At 40.2% G+C, this 17,907-nt stretch overlaps 2 protein-coding genes across 18 annotated transcripts in view; one reads left to right on the top strand and one right to left on the bottom strand.

Moving 5' to 3' along the window:
• Positions 1-17,907, top strand: part of MCF2L2 (MCF.2 cell line derived transforming sequence-like 2) — a 211,001-nt gene that overhangs the window by 36,247 nt on the left and 156,847 nt on the right. The window lies entirely within an intron of this gene.
• The window catches only part of B3GNT5 (UDP-GlcNAc:betaGal beta-1,3-N-acetylglucosaminyltransferase 5), a 40,283-nt gene continuing 24,058 nt past the window's right edge, over positions 1,683-17,907 (bottom strand). For 2 of the 17 annotated variants that reach the window (XM_042457087.1, XM_042457093.1), the window contains one exon: positions 1,683-5,851. In XM_042457087.1, the coding sequence (XP_042313021.1) occupies positions 4,379-5,518 (1,140 nt within the window). In that variant the 5' untranslated portion in view covers positions 5,519-5,851 and the 3' untranslated portion in view covers positions 1,683-4,378. The other 15 variants (XM_042457089.1, XM_042457091.1, XM_042457090.1 and 12 more) reach the window with 15 other exon arrangements.

The raw sequence follows: 17,907 nt of genomic DNA, 5'->3' as shown, positions 1-17,907 counted from the left end.
TGGCCAAGTACAACATAACTAAAGATATACAAAAGTTAACATTAAAATTGGTATAACTTAATCACAGTATTAAAACAGTTTAAAACCTACAGCTAAAAGTATTAAAAACATTTTTTTAAAGTTCATAAAAACAATATAGCATACTCTGAAGCTTGTTCTTTCAAAAGCCTAAGTTCTAAAAGCCTGTTGGAATATAACAGTATTTATCTGCCAATGAAAAGATATGAAAAGGGGGACATTCCGGCATCTTGGGAAGGTTGGTCCAAAACACACTGCAGAAATATTCCGGTTTGGGACTGTTTTAACTGCCCTGGCTCAATGCTAAGGAATTCTAGGGACTGTAGTTTTGTGAGACATTTAGCCTTCTGTATCAGAGAGCTCTGGTGCCACAATAAACTACAATTCCCAGGATTCCCTAGCACTGAGCAAGGGCAGTTACAGCAGTCTCAAATTGGATTATTTCTGCAGTGTGATTTGGACCGAAGTTCCAGATTTTAGGGTCAGCCAGGCCTCTGAAGAACTGGAAAAAGATACTCCCCTGAAGATCTCAGAGCCTGGGCAGGCTCATATGGGGAGGCAGGGTCTGGGGAATGTATCTGGAATCAGCTAAAGGCAATGTTCAAGGTAGGTTCTACTGATAATTATAACATGGAGTGAGGGGCCACCATACAAGTATTCGCATATATGTCTTATGGAAAGGTACCCAAACAAAATCCACTTACCAATGTGTTTTACTACTAGGGAAGAAGAGTGCTTGTGGGATAACTTGCCTCAGGTTCCAATTTAAATTGGTTGATCTTGAGTACAGTGCTAACAGCTTATTTTCTTTACTGGTCATGGGTCTGCAGTTGACAACCCTAAAGCACGGACATTCAAGCAACAATGGCTGTATCCACACTGCAGAAATAATCCAGTTTGACACTGCTTTAATGACCATGGCTCCATGCAGTGAAATTCTGGGAGTTGGTAGCTTTGTAAGGCATTTCATCTTCTTCTCTTTGAGAATTCCATAGCATTGAGCCATGGCGGTTAAAGTGATGTTAAACTGGATTATTTCTGCAGTGGGGACAGCTGAAATAATGTGGCAGGCCACAATGGTGGCCTGCCACAGGCTTAAATTTTCTAGGTTTAAACACTTTGGCATCATGTGGTGGAAGCAAGGGCTGCCCACAGAAAATAACAGATCCATTATAATTGGGTTTAATTCTATAGGAAGTTCAGTGCCATTTTTAAAAAAAATAGTTTTGCTGTTTGCTTTGTCTAGCTGTTTGTACATGTAGAGGTGTTTATCTAACCTATGGGAATGCCCAAATACAGTTATGGTTAACAAAACATTGGCAGATAGAAGCACATTATTTTTTCACCCAGCTTCTTTAATGGTGAAACCTGGCTTCCAAGCTCAGGGTTGTGTTCATGAGTACTCCCCATAACTCCACTTTTAGCAAAAAGATGACCAAGGTGACAATATGTAATTGGGACTAAAACAGGAATGGGAAATATGCAGCCCTCCATATTTTTGTGTTGCAAATCCCAGCAGCCCTAGCCAGCTTGGCCAATGGTGATGGATTCTGGAAGCTACAGTTCAACATCTGGAGGGCCATGCACCCCTTACTAGAAAATAAGCAGATATGGAACACATACAGGCCTTCACTCATTTTTCACTGTCTTTTACATCAATCCACTAAGGTCTAGTCTTGGAATAGATAGTCCTGCTTCTGTCCACCTGCCAATGGATAACCAAAACAATACTTTGCTCTCAGAAAAGTAAATTTTCTCATGTTACAATTTTTTCTCCTTCCATCATTGTCACTACATTTACAACATGGCTTTAAAGGGAATTGCATTATCCTTCCTCACCTTTTCCCTATCATAGAGAAAATACTGCTCCCCTTGTTATTGTTATTATTGTCAAGTAATTCAAGAGCTTGTCAAGTAAATGCAGAAGAGAGCTTTTAAGACTTGTAAGCTTGAGATCATTTTGTTTTTAAATGAAAGCTGTCTTCAATCATGACAGAAAAAGCAACTGTATCTGATGGTATTGTTAATATACCTTAAAGAAATAAGTATTCTGTGGATAATTTTTTAATGATTTTATTGAATCTGTGGAGAACTTTTTAAAGCTATCAAATGATGTGAAAATCAGTGCACAACACATTTACAAAATACACAAAATTGTTTATTGAAAACAGGTCTTGTACAAAACATGTGGTAACAGCACAAGAGTTGAGAATAAATAATTGTTACTCTTTTGTAAAAAAAAAATCGTATCAAATAGCTGCAAACCAAACAGGTAAAAACTAAGGTAAGAAATAAACACTTTTGTATAACAGTGTCAAAACTGGTACCTGAAGTGACCATTCAGGCTGATGCACTTTTACTAGTAAGAAGAAATGGTTTAACAGCCCTGCATCTGGAACACTGGCAATCCAAGCAATTTCCAGTTTTAAAAAAGACAAGACAGTGTTCTGTGCCCCAAAGACTAAGAAATTATCTAGCTCTCCTTTTTTTGGAAAAGAAGTGCCTTCACAATTTCTTTAAATTGTCCTCTAGTTCTAAAGTAGTAGACATCTATGTAACTGTCCCTTTAAAACTAGCTAATAAATACTTTTTTAAAACACAACAGACTTGCTGTAAAACACAAACACATACAGCCAATTTCAAGAGGTCAACACAAGTTATGGGTACAGCTTATTCCTGACGTTTTGCAAAATGCTTAAGGAATTCATCTGACCGATGCACACAAATGATTTACCTGTTTGCATCATCCAGGACTGTCAAGATCCAAATTCTCTGGCTATTATTGGAGTTCCTACAGCATTGTGATATTACTTTGAAAACGGTTACACAGCAGGGTTGGGAATCAGGTGATCTGAGATTTTGTTGGGACATCACATCCCAGCCTTCTTGATCACTGGCTATTCTGGTTAGAGCTGCTGGGCATTGTAATCCCAACAACTTTTGGAGGGGCAGACATTGCCCCTACCTGGGTTAGAAAAACAGGAAAATCCTACCACCAGTAAAATCTAAGTATAGCTTATCCTACATTCTGTATTACTCCAGTTTAAAAAGGTAATCCAGCAGTCCTCTCCCCTACTGGCCAAATTATGGCAAAAAGGTATGCTTATACAGTAATATGCATTACAAAACATGGTATGACCCAGCCCACACACATTACTCCATTCCACTTTAAGAGAGAGAAGAGGAAAATATAGCTGTTTAATACACATTGTTAAGATGAATAGAGGTAGAGGTCTTTTATTTTGCAAGACTGTAAGTTATAATTCAAACTTTGCTTGAGGGAAGAATGTTTTTATTTGCATATATGGAATTGGCACAGATGTACCTTTCAGATGTTTCTGAACTTTAAAAGAACATTCTTTTGGGCTGTGTAAATCTAGTTTTCAGATTATAGCTTTCTAAATTGGGAGTTCTGTGCATTATTATATTTGAACAAGGTACATAAACCAATTATGATCCTCTGAAATTTTTATTCAGTATGAGTTCTATTTAAAAATGTCTCCTGCTTCTCAAGTTTAACATGAATGGATGGGGAGGTAAATATATTTGCAGTGAAAGCCATCTCAGAGAGGGGGGCTGTGTATAATCAATTGTGCTCTCTATTCAAACATAAACTGGAGCATTTGGGCCTATTTTCGAAACCCACACACCAGATTTAATGATTTTTAAATTTACCATAGTATAAACACCAGTGGGCTATTGTCTAAGGAAAATCAAAGAATGCCTTGTCCCACCAGTGGCAGTGAATCTGTACCCAACTTGGTAACTTGAGTTTTACAACACACTGCAAGATAAGAAATATATTCTCCCCACAAAGTCATTATCTAATGAGTGAACCATTTGTATTAAGGATTAATCCAAACAAGTGCTTAAAGCCAACACTAGCACCAGGGTTTCTCAAGCTGTTTTTGAGTGATCAGTATAACACAGTGGTAAAATGTATAACCATGCAGTAAGACATTGGATCAAAATGTTTTTGTGCTTGAGAATGGCATTGGTAGGGAGAGGAGGGGAAAATGCTGCTTAAAAATTTATTTGACCTGCCTACTGTATCCATACTCATCAATGAATCTGTTTTCCAAAATTCAATTTAATTTTATAGTTACATAGTTCACATTCAGAACTGTAAACATTTTATCTATCTAGCCAATTCTTAAAATCAGTGCATACTGTAATAAATGGAAATTGAATGTTCATTACAACTGTCAGGAAACTCTGGTGAAAATCATGTGGTACATAATCTTTCACATTTTAAGTTTTTATACAACATTCCATGTTTACTTCTATATGTGTCTTTGAGGAAACAGCTGGGATTTATCTGTTTTGGCTCAGTAAGTCTTTTTTTTTTAATCTTCAAGTATTAGGTCAATGCAGCTAAACAGGGATAGGTATCCTGATAGTATAATCTGCAAAGAAGCATAATGTTAACTATTCTGCAGTATATTGTTCCCCAAATACCAGATGAAATATTTTTCACTTTTGGATCTGTAGCCTGCTTCCAAAGATAGTGAAGGTCTTCTACATGTCCATGAGAGGTCATCATTTTGTTGTAAATACAAGGGTGATAGGGAGCTTTACCTTCCCCAGAAAAAAATAGATGGTACTGTGGTACAATTCCCATTTTGTTGGCACAGAGTCCCATAAAAACATCATCTATATATAAGCTTGAGTTAAGAGTCAGAGAGGCTGCATATACTTTAGCTGCTACATCACTCGATATTACATATGCAGCTCCAGCTGTATAATCAGGATAAGCAAGCCATGGATACATGTCATATGGGACATAATATTTGCTCTTCTTATCTCTTACGGGAGGTGATCCACGATGGACACGCCCAATCCAAAGATTTTGAACACCCATTTGTGCTAAATTTTGGAGGTAAGCAACAAGGTTTGGCATGTGGATAAAAATATCATCATCTGCTGACATAACAAACTTGGCATGAGGGCAAAACTTATTTACCCAACTGAACTGCAAGAGTAATTTATGAGTAAGATTGTAAAAAGTATCCAAGAAGTCTTGCTGAATGAGATCACCATACATTTTGTCTTCTGTCTGGAGCCTTCTTTGAATTTGGTCTCTCAGGGTGAGGTTGCTTGGCTGCCCTAATACAAAGAGGGTCTTTATGCTGGTTTTAAGATAGTAATGGACATACTGTTCATTGCCCCATGTCTGTCGAATTGCATCTCTCCGGTGGTAATTTTCAGGTGCAGTCTTCACAAACAGCAAAAGGAGAACATCCTGCTGTTGACATTTCTCTTTGTGGTTGATCAAGTACTGATAGCCTGCTATTCTGTCCAGGTTATCCCTGCAAACAGATAGGCTTTCATTCACAAAACTGTAGCTATTTATGAAGTATCTATAGGAATAAGATTTCATGTGGTTTACAATACTACTGTCATCAAGTGGTCCCCAAAAAATCATAAGACAAAGTAGAAAGCAAGTGGCAAATAGTTGCAGAAATTGGCATTTTCTAACTCTTCTCGGATTAACATACATTCTGATGCACTCTCTTTCGTCTGGTTCCAGTTAAGCGTTTGTATTTTTTCAACAGAGTTCTTGTGAGAGAGTTTACAATTGCTCCTTCAGGGAAAGTGTTCATTGTAGAGGCATCCTACTTTTGGACAGTAGCTTTAATTTAACACTCATACACAGACCTTTACAAGTCATATTGCTTCCCAAGCTGTTTTGCTAATGCAGATGGTGTGTAGCAAATTCTTGACATATCATCTGCTGCATATACTCCTTCCTCTGGTGCATCTTCAACAGATCTAAATACCTCCTCAAGCCAGAATTTGTTACAGCTTCAGAAGACAGACAGAAGACAGTGATCTACAAAATACAGTTAAGGAAACATGTTAGCATTTTATGCGCTCTTTATTATAGGTTCTAAAATGGTTTGGCAACTGTTTTGATCAAAAGGGCTGATTCTTCCCCCCCTCCCCAGTAGCAATCCAGGAGACCAGTAATGGTTGAAAAAAATCTCTGCACTATCTCCCAGTCTCATCATTCTCACCCATTTCCAGTTTATCTTTACAAACAGCATCCATTTCCAGTTATTCTTTACAGACAGTGGCCAAGAGTTCCATGCATAAACTTTTTCATGTTGTCTTACTGGACAGTGAGTAGCATTATGAAGGGAACTGTAATGTTCTCTCTGTGTGGACTCTCCGCTTCCCCTATTTGCCTATCCAGTAAGGAGTATGAGTAGGGAATCAAGAAATCCTATGTTATATGAATGATATTTATAAAGGAGAAGAGATATATAATTACTTCATATTTTTAAAAGACTAATCTTAAATCTAGTTTGTATGAAATAGAAGCCATATCTTACTACTTCTCCGTGGTGGGATCCTATGCCATCCCAGCAATGTTTTCAATAATGACTATATTGGTTGTGCAAATAACAAGATTAATTTTCCATGCAGGACTAGCACTCAGGAAAGGTTTTTACTGACATCATTTTGCTGCAATAACCTGTTAAAAACACAAGAAAAGTCCTGCTAGATTAGATCAAAATCTAGACCAGCATTTTGTTTCCACAGCATCAAACCAGCTGCTGTGGGAAGCCTACATGCTCTTCTCATATTCTTTGGTAATGAGTATTCAACAGTATAATGCATCTGATACTAAAACTACTTTTTTAGCCATCCTGCCTTTCATAGGACTTAGCTTCTGTTCTCTCAGCTATCCCATAATAAGTAATAATCAATATAACCAGTAATCATTACATTACAGAGTGTTTAGACTATTCAGACAATTTTCTCACAAAACCTTCCAGCAGTTCTGTAAAGTAAGTCAGTATTATCCCAATGTTGTGGACTGGGGAACTGAAGTTAGGATAGCACTTATGGAATTCACAGTTCAGGTCAGAATTACACTGATCTTGAAAACCGTAATCTGCAAACAGCACTGAAATGGCTATGCAAATCCAATACTATGCAAGTACAGTCGGCCCTTCTTATACACGGATTCAAGCACACACGGTTTGAAAATGTTCCAAAAAAAGTATAAATTTACCTTGATGTTCCATTTTTTATTAGGGACACCATTTTGCTACGTCATTATATTTAATGGGACTTGAGCATACACAGATTTTGTTGTACACGGGGGATCTTAGAACCAAACCCCAGCGTATAACAAGGGTCCACTGTATATGCATGCATGTGTGCGTTTGGTTGAACGTTTCCACCAATAATTGCTTTTCCTCTGCAACCTTTCAGCTGCATTACCCAGAGCAATGTTGCAGACAGACAGGTGTTGGCTAAATATCAGAGGAAAGCAATGGGCTATGTGTGTAAGAGATAATGAAGTACTGTATACATATTTCTGCTTACCACATGAAACCCTGCTACTTTGTAAATACCTAGATTCTTTTGCCACTTAAGTTCCAAGTCAGAAAAATATCAAAGCACACCCCATTTCTACTTAAAGCTGCATCAATGGACAACTGAAATCTCCAGGTATAGTGATGGGACAGCAGAAGGCAGCAGCCTAATATAAGCAGGGGAGGGGGGGGAGCATACAGGTCTATCCTCCTCAACCTGTCATTGCTGTCCAAACTCATACAAATGCTGGAGCGTGGCTGTCTATTTGCTCAGAGACCTCTCTCAACAGTGAACATTGGAAGAAGGCAGCTAGGCAAAACATCCAGTTAGCAAAAAGCAAACATTGCCATCACAGAAGGTTAGGAATGATTTCTGCTGTCACCACCATCCCAAACCTCTACCATCTGAATCCAATCAAAAATCCATCAAACAGTGATACCTGTATTGACAAACCAAAATGCACAATATACATGTTGAAAGCTTTCGAAACTTCACTGGCTTCTTCATTAGGCAAGGGGTTAAAAAGCATGGGGGGTGTTTAAAAAATTCAAGCTATTAGTTATAGGCCTGCATTTCGCTGCTTCTGTTCTCAGTTCAGATGATATGGAGTTATTACTTGCAGGCTTGCACCTCTATTTTCTGGTGATGTGGCTGCTGGGAGATTCTCAAAGTCCAAGAAATTTAACATCCATCTGCAACACACTAAAAAAAAAAGATACTTCTTTTGCAATTTTTTGCAGGCCTATGACTAACATCTTCAATTTTCCCCCTTCATGGTTTTTAACACATTGCCTGATAAAGAAGCCAGTGGAGCTTCGAAAGCTTGCAAGATATGTCTTGTGCATTTTGGTTGGCCAATAAAGGTATCATTGCTTGGTAGATTTTTGATTGGATTTGCTATATGGCCAACACGGCTACCCCTGGATGTTATCTGCTACGTGAGGCAGTCAATTCAATCTGTGTAATGGCATGGTCAGCCCTGTGACTTGGCAGGTCTTTAACCACTGCCCTACTTCAAGTCTTTCTATATCTCCAGTCTCTTTGTTCTCATAGGATGAGGGGAGCAATGCCCACCTACTGCACACTCTTCATTACCACACCTGTTGAAATGCAGCATTGCTTCCTTTCTGCCTTTTTCCTACAGTACTACTTCAATGACTAATAAAGAAACTAGGAGAACATTATGAGTAAGCATTCCCTTAGTTTCACTGTCAGTCACAGTGGCAAAGAAGAAGGCCGCTCTCTCCAACTCGTATATTGCCTCTGTGACTGACAGTGAAACTAAGGGAATGCTTACTCATAATGTTCTCCTAGTTTCATTATTCCAGCTCGAGATGAGACCATCTGATTCCCAATGTGCTCTTTCCTCCCCATTTTTATCTTAAATTTGGGGGCTATTAAGCCAAATTATCCTTTGTGGAGAGGGCTTTGTGGACCAAGTATTTTATGGTGTGCACTTCTTCAGTGGGATAAGTGTTTTGACACAAAGAACGATTTTTTTGGTTGAGTGTGTGTCTGTTTGTCTTAGGAGGAGAAGGAGCCCCAGATAAATTGATGTAATAGTATGTGGACAAGTGCTAGTTGAGTAGCTAGAATGGAGTGGGACAGATAGCTTACTGCTGCTGGAAATCAATCAAGTTGGAGCTTTTCCTTTAGCAACTTTGCTGAGTCAGGATTTCCCAGAGACTTACAGCCTAGGAGAAACACTCCACCACCACCTAGGACTCTTTCTAGAGCAAAACTTAAAAAACAACAACACAACAACCAAAATTCACTTCAGGCTTACAAAAACAAAACCCACAAATACTCTCCAGGCTTACAAACATGCTCTTGGAAGAAGTGTCTAACCCTCAACTCCCTTGAGATCTAGCTGGCCTGAGAGCAGGATGTGGACAGTTTGTTGGACTCTTGTCTGGTGAAACTTATTGTGGCTTTTTCAAGATTCTAACAACCAGGAGCGCACATGTTCCCTAACATCTCAGCTTATATGGTTGCAAATGAATCCATATCCTGTGTGTTTCTCTCATTGTCTCCAACATTGTCTCCATGTTGCGGACTGGGCAACTTGGTACTTCAGATGTTATAGGACTGCAATTTCCATTATCCCTCACAATCATTATGGGAGTTGTGGTCCAACATTTGGAGATGCCGCATCTAACCTTAGTTATATTAAATTTAAGGGACAAACATATTTTTCCACAGCTCCATTCTTAAAGTAGCAGAAGTACTTAAATCCCTAGTCAGAAGATATTTTAAAGGCCTTGTTTTTGAGAACAGGCCTAGTTATATTTGCCCCATGTTCTGTACACACTTTTGCCTCAGAAGGAAGCTTTTAACACTAACTGAATGTGTGTGTAAGCACACAATAGTGATAATAAATTAACAGAAACGCACTGTACACAAATTGCCACGTCCATCTGCAAAATATGCGCTATATTTTCAGTTTGAAGCACTCCAATCCTACGCTTCACATGAGGGGCCAACTGCCTCCCTTTGGGGGTATCAGCACTACTGAATAAATACTCCCACATTTAAGGAAGTTTGGCTTCTAATTATTGCTTTTCAATATGAGGGTAGCCATTTGCTCTCACAGGCGATAGTTTTCACAAAATTTCAAGGTTCTCTTTGTAGAAATAATCCGGTTTTAATTATCATTGCTCAATGCTATGGGAGTCTGGGAAGTGTCATTTGTTGTGGCATCACAACAAAACTGCAATTCCCAGAACTGTATTTTCTTCACACTTACGAAGCGTGCCACAATTTTTGAGTTCTGGTGCCACAATAAACTACAACTCCTAGAATTGTTTTTTCTTCACACTTATGAAGTGTGCCACAACGAGCTCTGGTGCCACAATAAACTACAATTTCCAGAACTGTATTTTCTTCACAACTGCGAAGTGTGCCACAACAAAGTACAATTCCCAGAATTACCCAACACTGATCTGTGGCAGTTAAAAGTGGCATCAAACAGGATTATTTCTGCAGTGCGGATGCATTAGTAGGATAAGGTTCTGTCCTGTGTGAAGGCCGTTAATACTGGAGTGTGTAAATAGAAATTCATGTGAGGACAGCCTAAGAGAGGAGCTATGTCTTTGGGAAATAAGTTCAGTATGAATAAGTGCTTGACTGAAATCCAGCAAAGGAAAGGCAAGAGGATTTGTTTTCCTTACACAGGAGCCACAAGTGGGAATAAAATCTTCCTACAGCATTATGGCACTGAGTGGGGGAGAAGAGAGGTGTGAAGACAGTTTTTGTGACTGAAAAGTCTGTGTGAGGCAAGAAGCACACAGGACTTGCCTTTTTACCTCAGGCAACTTAACTGAGGGCAAGAAACCTTCTGTAGTTTAGATGCAACACTATAAAATTGGGATGAACCTTTTAAGTTAACACTTGACATGGCTACCACACAATGGTCACTAAGCCCCCTACTGACTATGGTCTGAAACACACTGCAGAAATAATCCAGTTTGGGACTATTTTAACTGCCCTGGCTCAGTGCTGGGGAATTCTGGGAACTGTAGTTTTGTGAGACATTTAGCCTTCTCTGTCATAGAGCTCTGGTACCGCAATAAATTACCATTTCCCAGGATTCCCTAGTTTTGAGCCAGGGCAGTTAAAAGGGTCTCAAACTGGATGTTTTCTGCAGTGTGTTTGGGACCACAGTCATGGGAGAAGCACAGAAGAGGCATTTGAAATCACATCATTTACACCCTTCTCTTCAAACACACTATTTGTTATGAAAACAGAACATTTGAAGCCACCAAACAACTTGATAGTAATTACAAGCGAGACAGCATTTCCTTCACCCATCCTTCAAAAGACACACAAAACCCTGGCCTATATAACTAGCTAGTATTTTTGTGCGTATGTGATCTCATTGTGTTATCTTTCTTGTGGTTTCGTGCTGACCATGCTATCAGATCTCACGCCTAAAATTATTGAGCAATTCTTCCCCCCAGAAACCTTGATCTTTATGACATATATCTTGTTCTCTGCACTCCATTTTAAGCTGTTTTTTGGGTTTGTGTTAGTCCCAAAGACCTCGACAACCAACAGATTGGGAAACGTGATCAGACATGCAAGCTCTTTGAAGATACTTTGACCAAAGCAGAGCATTTTTCAAGATCATAAACAAAACAAAAAACAAAGTTCCCCCTTCAAAATAAACAAACAAAATAAACATGGTCACACACACAGAGAGAAAGCATATACATCACTTGGGGCATAACTAAATCTGGTCAGTGAAATCAAAAATGGAAGACCAAAAAGGAGCAGCTCCTGGTTAGTACTTGGATGGGAAACTGCCAATGAATGAATATCTATAGGTTATATTTCAGATGAAGGAACTGGCAAAACTACCTCTGAGTAGTCCTTGCCTAAGAAAACCCAATGAAATTCATGGGGTCGCCATACTGTTGACAAGTGACTTGAAGGCACATAGACACATACTGCATGATTAAATCCTACCAAACATTTCAAAATATTGCCATCATTCAAAGAGCTATTCTTTGGAGGCGGGATATAAATAAAAAATATTATTATTATTATTTGCAGACTACTTCTCTATTAGAGATTTTGTGTGTGTGTGTATAATGGGGAGGTACTCAACACTCAAATCAGAGGATTAGATTCTGAGCCTGTTCCCACTTGCGATTTACAACGCTTTAAAATACACTGGTATCAGTTAAATCGATTCAAAATAACCCTGGTCTTATCCCGCGTTCCGAATCGCTTTTTTTCCTTCATTCTCATTTACCAATTGATTCGCTTTAAGTGATCCACTTTCGTTCCTATTCAAATAAAACGGTGTATATATAAATCGGTTTTAGCCTTATTTCGTTCCCACTCACCATTTTGGGGCTGTCAATCAAAGCAACGTCATCATAACGTCACTTTTAAATTTCATGGTTTGTTATAAAAGAACCAATGAGGAGGCGCTTAAAGTGCCTATGAGTCCTGCAATTATTCGTGGGGAAGGATGATTGAGGGAGAGAAAACTGCCCAAAGCACTTTTGCTGCCTTGGAAGAAAGACCCCAGGCTGGGGGAGGCTTCTGGCAAAGCAAATTTGGGGAGCCCAAGCTGTTTCCAGAGAAACTATGGGGATGGGTTTTGCAGGATTCTGGGCGCCACAATTCAGAAAGGACATTGAGAAACTGGAGCGTGTCCAAAGGAGGGCGACAAAAATGGTGAAAGGTCTGGAAACCATGCCCTATGAGGAACGACTTAGGGAGCTGGGGATGTTTAGCCTGGAGAAAAGAAGGTTAAGAGGTGATATGATCGCCCTGTTTAAATATTTGAAGGGATGTCATATTGAGGAGGGAGCAAGCTTGTTTTCTGCTGCTCCAGAGAACAGGACCCGGAACAATGAATGCAAGCTGCAGGAAAAGAGATTCCACCTGAACATTAGGAGGAACTTCCTAACAGTTAGGGCTGTTCGACAATGGAATGCACTCCCTCGGAGGGTGATAGAGTCTCCTTCCTTGGAGGTCTTTAAACAGAGGCTGGATGGCCATCTGTCAGGGATGCTTTGATTTGGATTTCCTGCATGGCTGGGGGTTGGACTGGATGGCCCTAGTGGTCTCTTCCAACTCTATGATTCTATGATTCTAGGACAGCATCCCCTCTTCATGTCTCCCAAGACAGCCAGGGAGAATCCCTTCAGAGAGCCCAGAGATCAATGAAGGAGGCTGCTGGAAAAGCAGGGAGGGAGCACTCTTCCCAAAGATTCTCTTTCCAGGGTTGGAGGGGAAGGCAGATTCCGTTTGAGAAAGAGAAGGAGAAAGGCTCTATTCCCCCCCCCCCCCCCATTGATCAGAGCCCTTCCCTGCCTGGGCGAGATCAGATGCCTCCTCACGAGGAGGCTTCCCTTCCCTGCCTGGGCGAGATCAGATGCCTCCTCGCGAGGAGCCTTCCCTTCCCTGCCTGGGCGAGATCAGAGTCCAAGCGGGCAGGGAATGCCTCTTCGAGAGGAGGCTTCCCTTCCTGCTTCTCCTCCGTTAGAAATGGGCTCTCCCCACACAGAGGAGAGGTTGCAATCCACCGGGGGAAGCCTTGCAGTCCTTTGGCAGATGCAGGCGCTTGAGCAGCCGGGACTTCAGGCGCTTAAAGCGCTGAAGAGATTAAGCGCCTGTAAACCATTAAAATAAAAAAATTTTAAAAATCCTTATCTCTTATTGAAAGACCACAGCGGACAAAGGGGTGAGGGAAGCAAAAATGGCGACAGCCACGACAGATGGGGACAGAAAGGGCAACTCCCCCAAGGCCAGCCCCATCGCACTCCGCTCCTCCCATCCAGCTAACCCGATTTCAAAGGCTGTCGTTCCTATTTAAATGCTCCGGTTCCTATCCCGATTCAAGGGGAAAATGTAGGTTCGACCCTTCTATTTTTTTAACCCACATTAAATGACGAAAACACGAATCAAATTTATAAACCGCTGTACAATTCGATTTCTAGTGGGGACAATTGCGGGTTGCTCTAGAACTGTTCTAGATTTAATTCGGTTTCTAATAGGAACGATGTATCTAGGATTCGTTTTGTAACACGGAGTATAAGCAAGTGAGAACACCCCCTTTTAATTTTAAAGGGTGGAACAGGGAACACCCATAATATTCATTACAGTGACACATAACTTGAATAACATTTTGCATCAGCTCCTCTATACTTAGAATGGCAGTAATGGGTAGAAAGGTGACTATTGTATCTCAAGGTATCCTTATTAATACTGTTGGAAGCAGGAAAATGGGTGTAGTTGGGTTTTTGGTTTGAACAGACTAGGCACCAGCTCCTGTATGATCTTGAAAACTAAACAGGGTCAAGCCCAGGTTAGTACTGTACTTAGATGGGAGAGCACCAATAAATACCGAATGCTGTAGGCTATATGGTGGGAGGAAGGAACTGGCAAAACCACCTCTTGAGTCTTCCTTGCCTAAGAAGACCCTATGAAATTCATGGGGTTGCTATAAGTCAATAGGTAACTTGAAGGCACATATAGAGAGATAGGTGGAAGAGCTGAAACATTGCTCAACTGCAACCCTTGCTCCTTTCCCCTGCTGGATGTATTCCCCAAACCTTCAGACTTTACACTGAAGTCTTATGTTTCCTCCACTAAATGGGGAAAGAAGACTGGCCAAACTTGACAAGAGAAATTCCTGATTGTTGTGCAACTATTCTGTAAAGGTCTGGACTGGTAAAACAACTACTCAAAATCTAACATAACAAAGCAGACTGCTAAGGGAGGAAATGTACTTTTGCAAGTATTGTAAATTTATTTGCATTGTCCCTAGTGCAGTTGTACTAAATGTGACTGATATTCTTTGCAAACAAGGAACAGTCTTTTGAAATGTGATGTGCTGCCAGAAATGAACTTTAAAACATTTCAGGGGTATATCTTTTTATGTTGGTTTTTCTTTCTTTCTTTTAACAGGAGGGTGTATTCATTCATTGCTTTCTCCTTATGGAGAAACAAAACTTCGGGGCACATCTCAGAGATGTCTCCCTTGAGTTGGTAAAAATGGCATTTTCTAACAACAAGAGCAGGAGGCCATCAAATTCAGCACAAACAAACCTCCCCATGCAGCTCTCTGTGGGACATAGGAACCAAATGGCACCCATATAGCAGGGTTTGGTAATTGGTGGCCTGTGGCTATCCAGTTATTACTAAATTATTTGTTATTTGTCTGGCAGATCTTTTGCAGTGGTTGCAGGTGGTCAATCTTCTTCTCCTGTTCCCTTATCTGTTGGAGTTCCCCAGGGCTCTGTTCTAGGTCCCCTTCTGTTTTCTCTCTACACACTTTCCTTAGGTAAACTCATTAGCTCTTTTAGTTTTTCCTACCATCTGTATGCTGATGACACTCAGTTGTATCTTTCCACACCTGACCTTTCTCCAAGGCTTGAACAGCAAGTTTCGTCCTGTCTCGCAGCTGTCTCGCAGTGGATGCGCCATTGGAGTTTGAAGATCAACATGTCCAAGACAAAGCTTCTTGTCTTTCCTCCTAAGTCCGCCCTTCAACACTCCTCTTCTGTCTCTGTGGACAACATTTCTATTCAACCAGTCCAGCAAGCCCGCAGTCTTGGTTTTATCTTTGATTCTTCTCTGTCGTGTATCCCGCAGATCCAGACCACAGCCAAGGCTTGCCGATTCTTACTATACAATATTGCCAAAATCCGACCTTATCTCTCCGCCTCTTCTGCCAAGATCTTGGTCCATGCCCTTGTGGTCTCACAACTTGATTACTGTAATGTTCTTCTGGCTGGGCTTCCTCTTTCTCACCTCCATCCTTTAATCTCTGTTCAGCATTCATCTGCACGCATTATCACTTCCACCCACCGCTCTGACCACATCTCTCCTGTGCTGGCATCCCTTCACTGGCTCCCCCTCCCTTTCCGCATTCAGTACAAGCTCCTGCTGTCGACATTTAAAGCCCTCCATGGACTGGCCCCTCCTTACTTATCAGACCTTATTTCTCCTCACCTTCCCACTAGGGCCCTCCGTTCTGGTAGTCAAGGTCTGCTGTCCCAGCCCAGGATTTCCTCTGCCCCATCTCGAATTCACCCCTTTTCACTCGCTGCCCCTCACTCCTGGAACCTTCTTCCCCCACGAGCAAGAGCCATCACTTCTTTAACCAGCTTCAAAACGGAGTTGAAGACCATCCTGTTCAGAGAAGCATTCCCAGGCATTGCATAATTGTCACTTGCTATTTGATGTTCCTTTGTTGCCTGTTTTATTGAATCATTTCCTGTATTGCTATGTCCTCCCTCCAGTCCATCTCCCCTGATCCAGGCCTCGGAGGTAGAGAAGAACTGTTGGCCCTCATCCCCTTCCCCTTCTCCTTTTGTGTCGTGTCTTTTTAGATTGTAAGCCTTAGGGCAGGGAACCGTCCAATTAAAAAGATTGTATGTACAGCGCTGTGTAAATTTTAAGCGCTTTATAAATAAAGGTTAATAATAATAATAATAATAATAATAATAATAATAATAATAATAATATGCAACTCCCATCATGCCTCACCATTGGCTACAGTGTCTAAGACTGATGGAAGTTGCAACACCTGGAGAGTCATAAATGGCCCACTTTAGCTGTAGAGCAACCATGCCAACAACAAAAGGTATGCCATTTTATATCAGTGGATGTTTGCGGCATTTATTTTTGCAAACTCCATACATATAAAGGTGTAAGTATACATACTAAATTAATAAGCAGGCATTATTTCAAACTCAAGTGGAGTGGCTGAGAATGATAATTTATTCAAGAGCTTTATGGAGGCTAGAAACAAAGCTCAAAATTGATCTCAATTACCAATTTTTAAATTTTTTTTTTTAAAAAAATCTGATATCTGGAATAGAGCTAGTGTAAACTGGAATCTTGAACTATTTCAGATTTTTAAAAAGTAGACTCAAGCTAGCAAAAGGTGTTTAGCCTTCTAATGGAAGGGAAAGAACCAAGTTTTAATTTTGATGGATTGTCTAAGTTGCTAATCATAACACAGACCAGTGCAGCCAATGTTTGCAGTTTGTGGTGCACAACACACAAACACACGAAAAGCTGCACAAGCACTTTGGCACAATTGAAATCAGCACTTCTGAAGCACGAGTCAAGCTCTGCTACTTTGGTTACATGAAATCACACAACACACATTAAACAAATGCAACTCAGCAACTGCCCGCAACAGATACAACCTTAGCTTCAGCAGATAAAATAAAAATACTAGAAAGCCACAAGCATGTTACAGAAAACCATGACTCAGTTATTAACTAGGATTTGAGGTGGCATGCTAGGAAGGGCTTAAACTGGTACTCTTTCATGTCACTTACCATTTTGATTACCAATTTCATCACATCCTATTTCAACAGATAAAAAGCAAAAACCACAGACACACATCAACCTTTAAGGAAATCTTTACCAACAGATTCATTCCTCAAGAAACCTTTGCAAATCACAAAAAAGTCTAAGGGATATTCCAGGTGGTATGTGCCATTCATGTGGGATACTGGATAAGCTTGATAGATTTACAGTTGCTCTAAAGGAAAAGAAAGGAAATGCACCCAGAGAACATGTCCAGTCCTTGCTGTAGAATGCCAATTGAAAACCACTGTCTTTTTCACTTTATCTCAACATAGTGCAGGTAGAAACAGAACAGTATGCTTTGCTACACTTTTAGCATACTCAGACCTCCTTCCCTTACATTCTTGTACCCTGCCTTTAAAAATAAGTAAAATATCTACACTAATTCTCTTATTGGTTCAAATTAGACTATTCAACAGAACACACACAGATACTTCTGGCCCTCTTAAGACAATCAAAAAAGTTTTAGGTGTTGTTGCTAACATATAGTATTTCGACATATATTGCCTTTCAACATGGGTCTTCATGCACAATCACTATTTTTTAAAAAATAAGTCTTTTTGTAAAGATAACATGCTTTTCAATCAGTTAAAAGCATGGTTTCATTTAACTAAAGTGAAGTACCTCTAAACTAAAGGAACCTGGGAACAGAAACCACTAGGTTTCACTAGGACTATATATGCACTGCAGAAATAATCCAATTTGGTACCACATTAA

This window comes from Sceloporus undulatus, chromosome 3, assembly GCF_019175285.1.
Source record: "Sceloporus undulatus isolate JIND9_A2432 ecotype Alabama chromosome 3, SceUnd_v1.1, whole genome shotgun sequence".
Lineage (NCBI taxonomy): Eukaryota > Metazoa > Chordata > Lepidosauria > Squamata > Phrynosomatidae > Sceloporus > Sceloporus undulatus.
Note: the sequence above shows the minus strand (reverse complement) of the source record. Positions and strands in the feature narration are given on the sequence as shown.